General features: G+C 47.8%; 1 protein-coding gene across 1 annotated transcript in view; it reads left to right on the forward strand.

The window, feature by feature from the left end:
• Window positions 1-2,153: 2,153 nt before the first annotated feature.
• HPSE2 (heparanase 2 (inactive)) overlaps window positions 2,154-17,987 on the forward strand; it is a 117,254-nt gene continuing 101,420 nt past the window's right edge. Inside the window, exons 1-2 of the mRNA XM_083615219.1 lie at window positions 2,154-2,958; window positions 3,865-4,022. Of these exons, the coding sequence (XP_083471345.1) occupies window positions 2,354-2,958; window positions 3,865-4,022 (763 nt within the window). The 5' untranslated portion in view covers window positions 2,154-2,353. The remainder of the gene's footprint in view (window positions 2,959-3,864; window positions 4,023-17,987) is intronic.

A 17,987-nucleotide genomic window follows, 5' to 3' on the forward strand; every position in this document is an offset into this window, starting at 1 on the left:
ATAAATACTCGTGAACGAGGAGAGGAAATTGTCCATGTCCACCGTTATTTTCTTGCAAACCAAGGGCCCAGCCTAATTCCACCCCCCTCCACCGCCCCAAGATCTAATCTATTTCTCCGGTAGTCTTTTGTCAGCGCCAGGACTAAGTTCTTCCATCTTCGTGATTCCAAACAGCAGTTTTACGCAGCACCTCTACCATCGCAGCACCTCTTTCAAAGCTCAAAGCCGTTTCCCCCAACCCCAAGTACAACTGGGCATCTCCGAAGGCAGAGTTGCACCCACAGCTCGCACATCCCGAGAGCATGTTCGCACAAGCAGGACTTGGATCATTTGGAGACATTCTGATTTCATGAGAAGGTCGCTCTCCTGAGATCAAGGACAAGTTGTAGATCAGTTGATATTTCTGCGGTGGGATAAAGGCGATACAAAAACTGCGCGCGGATTTGCTCAAAAGCCTTATGGGGCCGCGATCTTACACACACTTACTTGGGAGTGTAAGCCTCAAGGGGCACACTTCCAAATTAGAAGGCGCAGAATCCGGCACGGCTGGGGTGAGATCCGAAACTCCCGGAGATTTCATTCACAACCAGCGAGTCTTACGACTTAAATAAAAACCTTCTGCAGTGTAAAAGAACAACAACAACTATTATCTCCAGCGTGCGCACACAACGGCAGTGCTCCTAGGGAAACTTGTTTTCGAACACCGGGAAAGTGCAAAGAGCCAGTTGGACACACCATCTGGGAGCTCTTCGCATACCAAGGAAACCCAGAGGAGGACTGAGGCTAACCCTCCCCTATAAATGTTTAAAACTAGGCTTGGAGATCGCTCGGTCTCCATAGCAGGGCTCCAATCTATCGAGGTCCGCAAGGCTGACTACAGAAGAAATGTGACGGACTTCACCGAGAAACAGCAACTCCCGGGAGGCAATAAATCGAGCCGGTCTCCTTGCCAAACCGACCTGGCCTTTTGCACTCCCACTAAGACAACTGAAGAGTTGGAGGGCGGATGGGCTGTGTGTGTTTGTGTTCTGCATCCCTTTTGTTTTACCCGGGTTTTCCTTTCCAGGAAAGGAACGAGACTCAGACATAAAAAAGGATTGCATTGCTTAAATGGGTTACTCTGCTTAAAATATATATTCCCGCACTCTGGGACTAAGCAGTTCCAAGCCGGGACAAATCCTGTGGCGCGCGGTCCCGGGCGACCGGGATCAGCTCTTGGCCAATGCTCGAGCAATATGCATTTCTTTGGCAGTAAAGTCGCCCTTTCTGGACTCGGTTTCCACCGCAGCGCGAAGCACGAGATCGCAGTCCTGCAACCTCTGGCACGTTTACTCGCAAGTCACTTCCGCGGCGTTGAACTGGGGGCTTTCACGCAGAAACAGGGCGCGAAAACAACCCAAGTGAAGACGCCGCGCGTAGTTTGACAGAGAGAGGGGAGAGAAAGACCCTTCAGTCAAATAGGGGTTACAGCTGGATTAATAAATGGCCCTGTGACACCCCCTCTCTCTTAGGCCCCCACCCCGCAAATGCAAAAAAACTCCGATTCAAAGGGAAGCACCTCCCGCCTGCCCTCTGGCTCATCCCTAAGCAAACGGATGGAGAACCTGTCTCTCTCCCTCCCACAGTCCCTCGCCCATTAGCCCTGGCCAGCGTGTCTAGCGGTAAGGAGCGGCGGGAGTTGGAGACCTACAACATGTGGGTCTCCGGTCCGTTGCGGGGTGGGTGGGGGAGATTCCCTTGGCCGGGGTAAGGCCCCTCCACCGAAAACGTAGCAGAAGGGAGAGAGATCTCTTCTCCCGTCGGGGAGATGCCGCGTTACCCATAGATGAAAACCATCCTCCCGGGAACGACTCACCCGCGCTGCGTCCGGGCTCGGATTCTTTTCCCTTTTTCTCCTCCCGGGAGCGCCGGGACTTCCTCCTTTCGTCCACGCCAGTCTCAGCACCGAAGGCAAAGGCTGGCAGTGGGGTAGGGTGGGGTGTTGGTGGAGCTGCAGGGCACCCCTGCTCCCCTCCAGCCCCCAGATTTTTGACTGTCCAGAGCCAAAGGCCGGCGGAAAAGATTGTGTGAACGGAGAGACAGACCCCTGCTTACCTACCCATCTCTTGGGCTACTCTTGCGCGAGGTTTCCGCGTCGGGGCTGGGGAGAGACGAGGCAACGACGGTCAGGGGGTTCCCATTATTCGCCTCCGGTTGGGCTGCTCTTGCCAAGCCACCTTTTTGTAGCGAGACTGTTAGCAACGGCGGCGGCGGGAGGCCTCTTACCCGGCAGTTGGAGAGAAGGAAGCCCGGTGCGCGCGCGGAGGGGGGGAGGCCAATCCCCTCCCCATCTCCCCCTTCCCCCTCCCTCCGGATGCGCGCAAGCCCCCTCCGGGAGCCGGCCTGGCCCCTCGGGGAACCCGTGCCGAGAGGGTTAACCCCGGAGCGACTCCCCTTTACCTTTGCGAGAGCGAAAATGTCCGCAGGCGGCGGCTCTTCCAGGGGCGGCGCTGGCGAACAAGGCGTCTTGGCACCGGCCCCGGGGAAGGCTGGTCAGGGGCGTGAGCTCCCCTCTCCCACCAGCACCAAAACATTGGGGGGCAGGGGAAAAAAGGCAGCTTCGCCCCCACGCTTTGCACTCCGGACAATTAGCCGCCCGCGACTGGCTGTGCCCGGCGCGGGACTTAATTCGGGGAGCCCCCCTCGGCCTCGGCCCAGCATGCCCTGCCCCAGCGCTGGCCCTCCCGGCTTCCTGGCCCTCTTGGCCCCTGGACTAGCGCTGCTGGCTCACCTCTCGCTCCCCTCGCAGGCCGGGGTGAGGCGCCTTCCCGCCGGGACTGGCCCGCAGGGCGCCCCGGGCCGGACGCTCATCCTCCTGGACGTGAGCGCCAGGAGCCCCCTCCGCGTCACCAGCGAGAACTTCCTCTCGCTGCAGCTGGATCCCTCCATCCTCCACGACGGCTGGCTGGACTTCCTCAGGTAAGGAGGGGCGGCAGCGGCTCCCCGGCCTTCCCCACCCCACGGGCTCGCTCCCCTCCTGCCAGCTCGCCTCGGCGCCCCCCTTCGCCCTGCCGCGCGCTACCCCAGCGCGCCCTTTGCGCTCCGCGCGTCCCCCCTCCACGGCCTCGCCGAGCCGCGGCTGGGACGCGAGGAGGAGGCCGGGCCATGGTTCCTATTAAGATGCACATGTTTGCAATGGAGAAAGCATCTCGGAAAGGCTGGCTGGAGGGGGGGGGGGAGAGAGAAATGCTGCCGCTTGCCTTAGCCCCACCGCCCGCGCCCGGTTCTGGAGCGGGTTTCAGCCCCGAAAGGGCGAATCTGAAGCTGATAACCGTCGATGTCCCAGGGGGCGGTCACTCCAGGGCTTCTTTGGTCAGGAGAACCGCTCCCCTACGCGATTAACGGGGCCCTGATGGGAAAGAGTCCGAAGGAATCCCTCCAGAGCCCGCGCCGATGCCCAAGACGGGGCGGGCTTGCCCTCCAGCCGGTCCGCGGGGAAAGGGAGAGGGGCGTCCTAGGGTCTCGTCGCTGCCCGCCGGGAGAGCGCAAGCTCCAGGTATCCTTTCTCAGCCGCATCTCTCCCGGCTGCCTCCGGAGGGCTGGAGAAGATGCCCCGTCGTCCCTCTGGGCGGTCTTCCGTGGGGCGAAGGGTGGCTTTCCGGCCCCTTGGCGAGGGCAGCCGGTGCGGGAGTGCAGCCCTTCTTTGCTTCTCCGGGCAGCCTCCTCTTTCCCTTCGGGGCCTTTGACGGCCTGACGGGCTAGCGGCGCCCTCGGTGTGCACCGGGGGAGGCGCGATGGCGGCGCTCCGAGCGCGGCTTGCCTCTCCGGTCGGGCCCTGGGCTGCGCAGGATCCGTCCTCTCTCACGCAGCTCCTTGTCCGCGCAGCTCCCGGCGTCTGGTGACCCTGGCCCGTGGCCTGGCGCCCGCCTTCCTCCGCTTCGCCGGCAAGAGGACAGACTTCTTGCAGTTCCAGAACGTGAAGAACCCGGCCAAGAGCCGAGGCGGACCCGGACCCGACTACTACCTCAAGAACTACGAGGACGGTGAGGCTGCGGAAGCGCAGGCAGGGGCCAAGCCGGGGAGAGGGCAGCGGCGGGGAAAGAGGGGCGAGGCTGCGATCCCGCTATTCCCTGGACGGGACGGACATGGGGGGATGCGATCCCAGAGACGGAGGAAGGATGCTCACTCTGCAGACCCCGGCAAACCCTTCCATTATCAGTGATTGGGCGATGGGGAGGAGAGGCAGGCTCTTCTTATGGGGGAAAGGAGGCTTATCACGCGGAGCTAGTGATAAGGATAAGGAGGTGGCCCTAGTGAACTGGGGCCAAAGTAAGTTCTCTGCTTATTAGGGTCTTTTTGCTGCCAGCAGTGGCTGATCCCATGCAGGTGACTTTAAAACAACTCACACATTTACACCTGACTTGTGATTAAAAGCCCTCCTGTGCTGTTTGGCAGGATGTTAAGGATGCCTAAGGCTCCCAAGCAGGGCGGCAGCGAGGGTCAGATAATTTGGTCCCTGGTATCTTATGCAAGAAGCAGTTCAGGTGATAATGGGCTGCTACCCCAGACCCAAATAATACCTTCCTTGCAGATGTGCACCTGCTTCTGTGCCAGCATGTTTGGACTGTGGCTCCAGAGAGTGTTGAGGACATCAAGGCATATATGCTGGGATGGTTGCATGACACAGCCTGGCGTTTCTGATGGTGCATTGGGAGGGCTTATGCCAGGCAGACATCATTAACCCTTTTGCTCTGTGTGTCTTTTGCAAGAGAGCTAAAAGTGGTTGCTAAACTGTGTCCACGGGTTGTATTTCACTAAGCTTTACTCACAATAGACTCCTTGAAATTGATGGACATCAATTAACACATGACTAATGTAGGTGTGTTAATGTTAATGGGTCTACTCTGTGTAAAGGTTAGTTGAATGTCACCCTATAGGTCCATGTGTGAGAAGAGCAATTTGGTATTCAACTGGTGGTTCAGGACCCACATTAGGTTGCATCCTGATTTTTGGTAAATATGTGGTTTTTTGGGTGTGTGTTTTTTAAGGGTCACCAAATTCATGTTTGGGTAAAAGATGAGCTGAGGGTCTGAAAAAGTTGAAGACTAGGGGGAAAGGCAGAGGAGAAGATTCCACCTGTAAGAATGCAGGAGTAGCTTTGCTGAATCAGACCAGACACCCAGCTAATCCCCACACTCTCCACAGCAGTAGGCAGTCAGTTGCAAGGCAGGGAGGAGAAAACCACCCCCTCTTGTTTACCTGGTAATTGAAGATACATTGCCTATAAATAGGAACATTTGGTTTTTATGCTAGCATGGCCAATGGAATCATCTTTACCCATGAACTGGCTTAATTCACTTTTAACAGTGGACTCCTACCTATATTTACCCAGAAGTTTCCACTTGGTTCTGTGGTGCTTACTCTCAGATAAGTGGGACTAGGATTGCAGCCTAAAGTGGTTGCTATCAATTATGCTATCAATTATGCCGTTTGCCTGTCCTCTGCTTACTGCCAGTTGTTACACCAGGCACAACTGGTGGGCAAAACTAAAAGCAAAGTACATGGAAGTACAAATTACACTTTGTGAGTGTGTGATTTAGGCAGAAATCCAGAATATGCAAATATCAAGATAAAAAATGGAAAGCAATAATCTAAACAAAAACCTCATGGTTACCATGCAACAAAGGTCGGTCATACAAAGTGTATGGTGTCTCAAAATCCACCAGAATTCACAACCCTCCAAAATCTACCCCTCAGACGGGGTGAGGCAAACTCTCCACAAGGATTTATTTATATTTAGACCATTTCATAAATAATTGTATATTTAACTTTTCTTCTACTGTGGGATTGTGGCTGGATCAATCTTTGACAAAACACTTTGAGTTTAAGAGATTTAACATACAAAGAAGTAAACAGTGCATCTTTCCCCAGGAACACAGGCAATTTCAATGGATTAGTCAGCTTGTTGAGAGAGACATAGAATAGTGTAGGACACAGTAACCCAAGGAAACAAGGGTAGATGGAGATGCTTCCTTGCCTGATCCTTCCCTGCCATCCATGGTATAGTTGGTGCTGTGATTTGTACACTGACCTCTCCCACCTTTGTCCTCTGGCTGAGATTACGATATTCCCTCATCCTTCATTTTTATCTTGGAGATTGCAGGGTACTTTACCTTGGAGGCACCCGCGCAAAGGGGTAGAGAGCACAAAAATATTGGGGAGAGTGTGGAAGGGGCAAAGTGCATTTTGGGATGGGGAGAGCTTTGTCCCACATGCTATATTTCTTAAAGAAAAAATATGGTATATTTCATATACATTCAGGTTGTCATCAACGTCTTTTCTCTGATGTGAGTCCATTGATTTTGATGGAGTTTAGTTTTCCTGTAAGCATGCTTGGGGACTGCAGCCTTATTTTAATTTCTAGTGTATGATTCAGTTACAATTTGTATGTAAAAAGTGCATTTTCTTCAAGCAGCCGTTGGACTCTACCAATGAGGTGGTGCAAGGCTAAGCTGCTTGTTTCCCCTCCCTACGTTTGGTGATACCTATAGTACTTAAAGGCAGAAAATCTGAACTGCGCACATATCCTACATTTAAAGGACATTATTTCACCCAAAGTGTCCTGGGAACTTTAGTTTACCCTACACAGAGCAACAGTTCCCAGCACCCTTAACAAATTTCCCAGGATTCTTTGTGGGAGATAATGCACTTTAAATGTATGATGAATATGCATCCTTGGTTTTTAACGCCTGGTGGTTTTCAAGAACCTGCAACAGTTCTATCACACCAATTTGGGCAAATGGAATGCATGCCAGCATTTCTGGTGAAGCTGAGTATTTCCGGTGAAGCTGAGCAACACAGTAAGGGGCAGGTTTGGGCCTGTCTGATGCTAGAAAGGCCGGGCTCCATGTTACAGGGTCCATGTCTTTCTCTTAGCAGGAACCTGCCCATGGCTTCCTTCCCCACCCACTCCTTTGCCACTTCTTGAACTCAATAATTCAAGCTGTATATGTTTGTGTGTGTGTGTGTGTGTGTGTGTGTGTGTGTGAGAGAGAGAGAGAGAGAGAGAGAGAGAGAGAGAGAGAGATCCTCTGCCACCACTGCCAACTTAGAAGTGGTATATGAATACTAAGGGCTATGCATTAGATCAGTAATTCTTACAGAAACCATATACAGCAGACACACAACTACAGCAGGTCCTGCTCCTTTCGTTAGCTGAACCGAATTTATAACTGGATCAGAAATGAAGGAGAACATTCACACAACACCTCTAGACACCTCCTTTTACAGCACACATTTTCTCTCCTTTACTTACTCAGCTCAGAGTGCTTCTGCTCCACTTCCTGACAATTTGGGGAAAATATCAGTCTGTACTTCTTTCTCCCTGTTTCAGGGGTGAACCTTGGGAGTGAGGAAAGACACAGGGCATTTTCTTAACAGTAGTAAACTTCTTGCTCAATACTTTAGCATCTGCTTAGAGTCAAGACTTCAGGTCTGTAGCTGAAATAAATGCTGGTAAACACATAGGGCTGAAAAGGTTTTCCATGAATGCCCAGTTTTCCCAGTTAACCTTTGGCTTGTTAGAAGCAGCTTTTCTAGCAAAGTATATTTGCTTATTATCATTTAACCATTGATCTTACTCTCAAATTTTCCACCCCATTTGTAAACTGGGCTGAAATCACATAATGTTTGTAAAGTTTGACTTGCTGCCACAAAAAAGGCTACACTGGAGTAGTGCCACAATGGTAACATAAGGTTTGCCCTCACACATTTTTCTAGTGCTGCAATCCTGTAAAGACTTAATTTAGGAACAAGCCCCAAGAAGAACACAGTTGTACAGGATTGGACTGCAAAGTCCAAGTGGTTGAGTTTATTATTTCACAAGCCTAAATAGTTATATGAACATTATGTCCCTTTTCTAAATACTGATTTCAACTTAACTTCTTCCTTCTAAGCAATATATGTAGAATGGCCATTTTTCTTGGGATTTATTATTTTCAGCAGGGCTGAAAGCTGCAATGACTAATTGCTAATTAAGCAATTAAATCAGAACCACTCCCCATCAAAGGGAATTCCTGGCAGCTGAAGACTTTGATGTAAACCATCCATGTGCCCTTCTTGACTTAGGAATGTCATAATGATCACCCTAACAATAAATTAATAGTATGTAATATTTGGATAGGAGTATTATCTTGAAATACATTCAAAAGTCCATCTGCCTGTAATATTTATTTACATAGATTGCTCTGGGAATTAACTTTCTTGCTTATTTTTGAAAAACAGTAATTAGTTTTAATATTTTTATTCATCAAAGGTTTTAAGCCTCTCTTCTTGCCTAGACAGATGACCTGGTTGAAGCTTCTGCAACTTCCCAGATGTTTTGGGCTCTGTTTTCCTCACCCGCTAGCCAGCAGATCCAGTGATAAGGGATTATGCTAGCTGCAATTCAGAATATCTGAAAGGCACCAGGCTGAGGAAGGCTGGTCTAGACTTCTGTTGCATAAGTACTGAGATTTGGTGTGTGGACATTTTGGCTCACACTCTTCATTGCTGTGATACACTGGCTTTCACTGTACAAGATAACATGCTAACTCTGGATTAATTAGTGAAGGGTAAATACAGTCTCTGGATGTGAACTCACAGTTTATTTAAAATTGGAGGTATCTAGGGGACGTATTGACATATTCAGGTTATAACTACTCAGTTTAAAGCCACAGTCCTATGCAAACTTAGGAAATGTAAGAAGCTACCTTAGTTTACATCAGACCATTAGTCCACCTAGCTGATAATTTCTGGTCCCCAACCTTTTTTGAGCTCTGGGGCACATTTGCAAAATCTAAGCAACTATTGCAGACACTGCAAAATGACTTTCACAGAAGAACTGCAGATGCTTCGAACACACCCAACCCTGACCAAAAACCCGGCATAACACCTACATGCTCCAAAACAAAGAAGACCAAAAAAAAGCAGCTAAGCCCCACAAACACTGACAAGAAAAAGGCAAAAAAACCAACCAATCCAACTCTCAATTAAAAAACTACACAAATTAGAACCTTGGAGAGGCAGGGAAACCTTAGTGCATGCCCAAGTGAGTGTCTGAGGATGCCACAGTGCCCACAAGCACCGTATAGGGGACCCCAGACCCACAACGATTAGCAGTGGCTCTGCATCATTTCAGGCAGGAATCTGTCCCAGCCCTATTTGGAGATGCTGGGGAATTTAACTCTCTTCCTTTCCCACTGAGCTATAGCCTCTTCCTTACATGGGAATAAGCTTCATTCAGTAATAGTGGTATTTACTTCCAAGTAAACATCTACAGAAGGGATGGGAACCCCTGTTTGAGCCCCACATTGGGCAAAAAGATTCCTGCATTTCAGGAAGTTAGACAAGGTGACCCTTGTGGTCTCTTTCAACTCTATGATTCTACTTTACAATGTGATCATGAGACATCCAGAAAGTATAAAACAATGCAGCTACATAAGAACATGAATCATTCCCAAAATATAATACTGATTGTCCCTGAATCTTCCTGCCACATTTGCCATCCTCCCCTGCAACTCCAGTGTGGCCTGTCACACCCTAACCACTGCCTTAAAGGAACAACATAATCCACACTTGCCGATTCTCAGTATAAACCAAAAAATGCATCACTAGAATCTAAATTTAGAGATGCAAATGTATATCATTTTAAGTTCATAGACTTTTAGGATGAGTGTCCTTTTAACAGAGACTATGCAAGAGTTGGTTTGTGAACTGCACCTTCGGTATTAAGATGATAACCTCTGGTCTGGAGAAAAACAAATGAGGAATCAGACTTTAAATTCCAAAGGAAAGTAACAAGATCCACGTGCGTGCACACACACCCCTTTCAGCCTTTCTTTGGCTGCATGACCCAGGAGGCTGTTAGCTGAAGATTTTCCATAAGTCATTACTGAGGAAGCCAATTAATCCCAGACAGACCTCAGCGGGTAGGTCGGCAACAGAGAGGATGTCTCATAGAGATCTTGTCTGCCTGGACAAGAGGCTTCCAGCCCCAGTTCCTTTCTTTCATTCTATGGGTTCTTTTTGATGCAGATACCTCAGTCAGAAGAGGCGATACAAACCTGAGATTCTCTTTGCAGGCACGGATAAAGTGCCCCCACCCCCAGCATCCTGCTTCACATATACGTACTTCTGCCTGTTCCCTCTCTCCTTCCCACCCAAACTTGCTTTGTTGAGGCCACTGCAGTTTAAAAGCTAAAGGAGAAACTTCTCATCGGTAGCATAAAACTTCTCTGACCAAGAGCTGTGGTTGGTTCACACTAAACATTTGCAGAAATAAGTGTTCGCTCAGCCCAAAGGTCAATATTTCAACAAGTTGTGGTAGGGAACTTACACTTATTAAATGTCTTCGCCCAGGTTTCTTTGCTGTTGAGTGACTGCGGCCTTTTGTTTCTTCCATTTTTCCCTCCTGGCAATAAAGTTGAAATGTAGCAGCCCTTCAAAATGAAGTTTCTCATAGAAGTTGTAACCACAGGTCTTAACTTTTCATCACTTAAATGTGGAACAGAACCATTGCAAATGGGGGAAGGAGGGAGGGGACACATGTGGTGTGTATCAGAGATCAGTGTAAATCAGAAAGGTGTGGTGAGGGGGATTTCCTGCCCACAGGCCCAGTGTTCTTACTGGCTCCCCTGCACAGGCTCTTGGAATTGCAGACAGGACCTTCTTCCCACAGAGTGTTACAGAGAACCATTCTTTTTTGTGGGCGAGGGGAGGCAAAGATCCTTGCAACACCCTCAAGACAAATTGGCTGGCCATGGCATGGATGCATGTGACGAGGAGATCCGTATTTGCAACAACATCTGACCTAATGTACAGGCTGTGTTCTGCAAACATGGGTCTTTTGCTGGCTGCTCTGGAAATGCCTTCTGCTTCCCTTCAGATAATAGTAGAAATGTATGAAGGGGAAATGCACACTTTCCCTTCTGTACAATGCTTTGCATTGTCCTGGCCACTATTGCAAATCCTGCTGCACCTTCAGATCAATCATTGTTAAACCATGTCAAGTACCACATTTTTCTTGAGTAGGAATAGTTTTGTTGGCTTGCTTTCTTGGAGCACTGCCTGCCATTATGGAACTAACTTTTGTTCCCCAATTTTCAGGCAACAGGTGTAAAAATAACAAAAAGCCTTGTGGCTCAATGTAGACGAACAAATGTCACGTTTAAGGTGCCAGAAGGCTCTTAGGGCTCTTCTAGATGAACTGTTTATTGAGCATTCATTCCAATCTGCTTGTGTGGAGGTTATATGATGCTGTGCCAAGGGATTGCACATGACGTGTGATGCTAATTATTTCCCCCCAAGAGTTAAATGATAACTAATCAGAGGCAGCTACAGGAGAGCTATGAGATTCAGGTGAGGGTCAGATGCCTTGTCAATCCCAGCAGGTATATAAGAGGAGACTGCCCAAGCCACAGAATGCATGTTCAGAGTGCTGGAGATCCAGAATGCATGTGCAGACTGCTGGAGATCCAGACACAGGAAAAGGAATGTCCAGCTTTTGTGGCCATTTATAATCTTGTCTTTTCCCCCAAACAACCATCTCATGCCCATTCTGCTAGTTCCTGAGGCTTGTTTGGTGGCAACATGGGGGAGAGACTTCTCAGTGGTGGTGCCCTGGTTTGGAACATCCTCCCTGCAGAGATATGACTGCCACTGATGCTGATCTTTTGGCGCCAGCTAAAGACTTGGCTGTTTGCCCAGGCCTTCATTGGAGTTAAATGTCAAACTGATGGTTGTGATTATTCTGATTATAATTTATTGGCCTGGGCAGGCCGGGTCGGCCTTTTATATACCTGCTGGGATTGACAAGGCATCTGACCCTCACCTGAATCTCATAGCTCTCCTGTAGCTGCCGCTGATTAATTATCATTTAAATCTTGGGGGGAAATAATTAGCATCACACGTCATATGCATGGAAGTTGCCAAACCTGTTAACCAACTAGAAGGATTACTGTTAATAGCATCAGTTTTCCTATAACTTGATATCGCTAGATAGTTTTGATGAACTGCAAAAGCATTTTTAGTTTGCTTTCTGTTGCCACCCTGGAACTTTTCTTTATTCGAGCCACTTGGTTTTGTACGTTTCCTTGCAAATGAAGGAAAACAACCTTTCTGCTTGTATATGTTGATAATATAATTTTGGTTACTGAGGACAAACAAGATTGGGTGCAGGCCTGGCCAGGACATAGGCGTCCTGACTGTGACAAAGGTGACCTGTGTGCTTGCTTGCTTGCTTGCTTGCTTGATTAACAACTGTTGGGAACTTCAAGGTCCCTGCTCTCCCTTCATATGGTCTTTGTACTGGACCTGGAGACTCCAATAGAGAGCATTCCATGTTAAGAAGGAAGGCAAGTGGGCACTCTATCAAATGACAGAGCAGGAGTTACATGGAGCAGGGCCTTTTCATTGGTAGTGCCCATTGTATGCCTTGCTCTTCCCAGACCTGCTCTCTTTTGGCCTGTATTTTGAAGCTTTATAATTTAGGAAGACTTTGGAAGAAGTGGTTGACAAGTCTTATCAGTTGCTGACTTATGAGCGGATTTTATTTGCTGCTGTTCTATGCTTCTGGTGCACCAGGGTTTACACCAGCATAATAGAGTTGGCCAGGATACCAGAAGGGATACAATTTACGAGCTTTCTCCATTATCTGCACAGCATGGGGTGTTCAGTCAATAGTGCAAATGCTGAGCTGAAGCATTCCCTGCTGGTTACCTACTTTCAGCAATAGGGGTCGCTGTTTGGTAGTACCCAGTTGGTTAGCTGTCAGATTCTAGAGCTCCCTATTGGTGGCTCTTAGGTAATTCACAAAATACAGAGCCCATTCTTAAAACACAGTGTTCATTCATAAAGCAGTAACATAAATCTCCATTGCTGCATATTGGGTGTATATTTCAGCAGTTGAACGTACAAGTTTATGGCCATGCTGTAGTGTAGTGCTTATGCGACTGTGAATAAAAGGTGGCTGGGGTCATTGTCTCAGGGTTTGGGGGGGGGGAAGAGGTGACAAAACTGATTTCCAATAAGTGCCCCCCTTTATTTCCATAACAAGTCCTTGAGACTGTACTCTGAATGGTGACACCAAGGACCTAGAAGGTGCCGGGCTTGCCAGTCCAACCCTTGCACAGTCTCATCAGTACTGACCTTAAGGCAGTTGGAGCAATTGGGCCAAATTGGGCCCCGCGGGCCGCTCCTAAGGGGGCCCCTGCACCAGGGCAATCTAGATGGATTTTATTTATATCCATAAGATTTTGCAGACTTGGGCTGTGAACTGGGGCCCTACAAAAAAGATTCAAGTTGTGCCCCACTGCTTCAAATTGGGCCCCACTGCCTAGCCCTGAGTCTAATAGTTGCTGGGCCTGAGTTGCCCTGCCCTTGCATGAAGTATTGGGTTTACAATTTTGGGAGAGGGGAGACCGCGGCACTGGGGAGAGGGCAGGCTGGTGAGGCCCCCTAGACTTAGAGGCCGGAGTTGCCCTGCCCTCGCATGAAGTCTTGGGTTTGCAATTTTGGGAGAGGGGAGACTGCACTGGGGAGCGGGAGGACTGGCGAGGCCCTCTAGATTTAGAGACCCTAGGCTTCAGCCTACTTAGCTTATACATAAATCCGGCATGGATAGGTACTGGATAGGTAGTTTGTCTAGCTTTTGCTGCACAGTTCTTACATTAGTGAACTTGTGCTACCTTCAGAAATTGAATAGTGCAAAAAAGAACGGAGGAAAGACACAATAAATTGTAGTGTAAAAGGAAGGTCAAGTGCTGCCTTTCACATCAAACTGCTTGTGACAATTCTTGGTTTTGCAATAAGCAAACTGTGTCTACTTTGGTTTCTTATATGTTGGTTATTTTTAGTTTAGCTTAAGTTGCCCTATTAGCATATCAGGAGAAATGGCTAAACTAAGAAATCCTTAAAGAATGAAGAAGCCCAACATTGTATGTGCTTTAAAGGCAATTTAGTGGTGAGTATAGTAGAGAGATTATAGTTTTAGGACCAAGATAAATTTGACTTAGTCTGGTCCAAAAAACCTTCTTGTCATTGCATGGTTAATTCAACTTTCTGAGCCTTTGAGTCTGCTCAGGAACAGACACATTTACCAGAACAAATACATCCTCCCTGCCCCCATGGCTCCACCCAATTAACAGCTTTTCATTATGGTAGTTAGCATAAATCCCCTTGGGGTAAAATACTCACCTTATCTGATTTTATGCCAAGGCCCAGACACCCTAGTCACCGAATACTTCTAAAAACTTGGCCAGAGAGCTGAGAGAAATCACAGAAGCCATTTTAATGACCATGACCTTTTTAACTAGCTATTTTCAAAGCTTTACAGCTTTCCATTTACTGGCTCTCTTGTCTGATGACCAAGAGACAGTGGGTTTGATCCCTACAGGATGTCTCACTTTCCAGTGTCGCCCTGCCTCACTTATTTCCATACGTGTTGGGGTTTGTTTGTTTTTTGTCAAACAGAAGGTACAATTAAAGTTTCTTTTAAAATTCATTTGGGATTAGTCTGAAAAGTTTAAACAAAGCCCCCCTCAATGTAATTTTTGGGCAATTGCTATGTGGTGGGCATTCTAGCTCTTGGGAAATATTCACTCAGGTCTTTAGGCATCCCAAAGGAATGCAGGGCTCCACCCACAGAGGAAAGCCTTTTCTGTGGACTCACACGCTCCCTCTGTCTCATACTGGCTGGATGTTTGTCTGTCCCTTGATACCAGTTTAGAGAAGGCTGATGGATGGGGTGTGAGATGTACTAATCTCTGCTGGAATTTCTCCTCCCACTGCAAAGGGGGTCTCCCTCTGGGAAATTATTTGGGATGCTTTGAACCCAGAGTGCAGAGCGCACTCTTCTGCCATGGCTGGAATGGGACAGAACTTCCAAACTCCCCTGGTCTGTGCCTTATTGTGAAGGCGGGAGCTTTCTAACCTACCCTGGGCTGATATGCCGAGATAACATAGGGTGACTGGAGCATGCTGCCTACAGAAGGCCTCATTGTGCCTCTGCACTATGGTGTGAGGAGTCCTTTACTTTGCTTTTCCAGTCCCCCAAACTCTGGATTTTGTGTCCTGCAGTCAGCCGCAGCTCACCCACCTGCCACACGGGTGTGCTCCCTTCATACTGCATCCATCTGTGAGTCTGCTGTATCAAGGACTGCACACAGGATGGTTGCACATAGTCATGATTCAACATTCACAGCAAGGACCTGGTGATCCATAGCTGTATTGCAACCAAGTCCAAGAGTTCTAGGCAGAGCTCAACCCACCAACCCAACCCCCATCTTTCATATGAGATCTTGGGCTAATTCTTTGTCAGTATTTGCACACTTAGGTGGGAGTGAGTCCCACTGACAACAGTAAGACTTATTCCCAAGTAAACATGCACGCATTTGGGCTAAAGGACAAACCAGCTAAGAGTCTGGTTTCCTGGAAGAACAGTTAGGTAGTTTTAACTCGTTAAAATGATGGGATGAGAGCAGACAAAGTGGGTGGGATTTTTGTGTCCTTTTCCTTATCCAGCTTCATATTCTGTTCCCCCCTATATTTCTTGTTCCTAGTTCCTTCCTCCTTCTACCATCTCAGCTGGCTTTTACCCTCCTTGGGAGGAATTGAGATCTATAAATCCAATAAATAAAAATAACTTTTCCCCTTTTGGCAGTCATAATTATAATTGCTCAGAATGGGGGGTGGGGTAAGGGTGTGGAGAAGCCTCAACAATAATGAATTGGGATATCAAATATTGGGAAATCAGGAAAGTAAACTTATTGGATTAAAGACAGGAAAAAACCTAGGAGGAGTTGGCAGGATGGATTATTTTGATAATAAAAAAACTATTATAGGAACAATACAGTTTTACAGCATATTGGTGTTTGTTTATGGATATGGAAAATTTCAGCAACATAAGCAGATTGTTGTATTCTGACTAATGATTAACTATTAATTTAAATAATTAAGAAATTTATATTAGTTGGAATTTGTGAACATTGTCTTTTTATGGTTGAATAATTGAATTTTAAGTAAGTAAGTGAAATTGCTCCTGAAGGGACGTGGTGACAGCATCAGCATTGCTTGATTTGCTTGATGCCACCACAATATATTGGGTAGTGGCACCTACAGAGGTCTCTGTAGGCTGGTTCCAGCCCATGGGCCACTGGTTCCTATCCCTGGCTTAAACAAACCACAGATCCTTGAATTCAAACATCATGGAAGATTGGGGTCAATTTAAAACCAAAAGTGGATGTTTCCTGTCTCCTTCTCTGACGCATGAAAAGGTAAGGGGCACCAGCCTGAGACTTGTTGCAGCTCGTTCACATAATAGGAAACTGTGGCTTCCCATAGTGTCTGAGCCAGCATGGTGTAGTGGTTAAGAGTGGTGGACTCGTAATCTGGTGAACCAGGTTCGCTTCCTCCCTCCTCCACATGCAGCTGCTGGGTGACCTTGGGCTACTCACACTTTTCTGAAGTCTCTCAGCCTCACTCACCTCACAGAGTGTTTGTTGTAGGGGAGGAAGGGAAAGAAGAAGAGTTTGGATTTGATATCCCGCTTTATCACTACCCGAAGGAGTCTCAAAGCGGCTAACATTCTCCAAAGGAGATTGTTGGCCACTTTGAGATTCCTTAAAGGGAGTGAAAGGCAGAATATCAAGTCCAAACTCTTCTTCTGAACTTGGCTACCAAATGAGCTGAGTTGAGATTTGAACCAAGGATTTCCTGGCTCCCTGGTTATGTGCTTAGTTACTGCAGCATTCCAATTGTCTTCCCTGAAATGGGTCCACCATTAGAATTGAATATAACTTTTATTTTAAAAGAAAGTATAGACTGGACTCAATTTAGTTAGGCACGCCTTTCTCAACCTTGGGTCCCCAGATATTGTTGGACTACAACTCTCATCATTCTTAGCTAGCAGGGCAAGTGGTGAGGGATGGTGGAATTAGTAGTTCAACAACATCTGGGGACCCAAGGTTGAGAAAGACTGGGTTAGACAGTGCTCATGAGTCCTAATTTTGTGAAACGGGAATGATAATCTGCCTATCTTACAGGTTTTCTACTGGGCATGCTGAAGGTAAACAAGGAACAGGAACAGCCTCTTGAAATGGAACAACAAATGGTGCCCTCTATAAGTCAATGAGCAGAGTACCAAAAGCTAGACAAGTTATTTTGGCACCTGAGGCAGAAATTCTCACAGGTGTCTCTTCCCATCCCTGGTAGTAATGTGTTATCTATCTATCTATCTATCTATCTATCTAATCTCTCTCTCTCATCTATCTCAATTTGGTGGCCTTTCATGACACCCATAATCAGATACTTGAAGTGGACACTTCAGTCTGACTGAGCTACACACTTATATTGCATGATTTATAGATACAGTGGTACCTCCGGTTACGAACTTAATTCGTTCTGGAGGTCCATTTGTAACCTGAAACCATTCTTAACATGAGGTGTGCTTTCGCTAATGGCGTCTTCCACTGCCACTGCGCCGCTGGTGTGTGACTTCCGCTCGCATCCCTGGGCAAAGTTTGCAACCAGGAGCATCTACTTCCGGGTTAGTGGAGCTCGTAACCTGAAGCATTTGTAAGGAGGACGGTACATAAAATGAGGTTCCGCTGTACACTAAAATATGTGTGCTGTTCTATATGCCCAGTGGCGTAGCGTGGGTTGTCAGCACCCGGGGCAAGGCAAGTAATTTGCGCCCCCTAACCCGTGGATTTGCGCCCCCTAACCCGTGGATTTGCGCCCCCTAACCCATGGATTTGCCCTAACCCCAGATGTTGCGCCCGGTGCGGCCGGCCCCCCCTGCACCCCCCACGCTACGCCACTGTATATGCCCATGTCATATCTGTTTATTTACATGAAACTTAAAGGATTAAATGATACTGGGTGAGGCAAGGAGGAAGGGAGAAAAATATCTCAGCTAGTTGCCTAGCAACTAGACCACATGATTTTTGTTCCCTCTCTTCTCTTAACTTCAT

Source organism: Podarcis filfolensis (assembly GCF_964270895.1).
Source record: "Podarcis filfolensis genome assembly, chromosome: 5".
Classification (NCBI taxonomy): Eukaryota; Metazoa; Chordata; class Lepidosauria; order Squamata; family Lacertidae; genus Podarcis; species Podarcis filfolensis.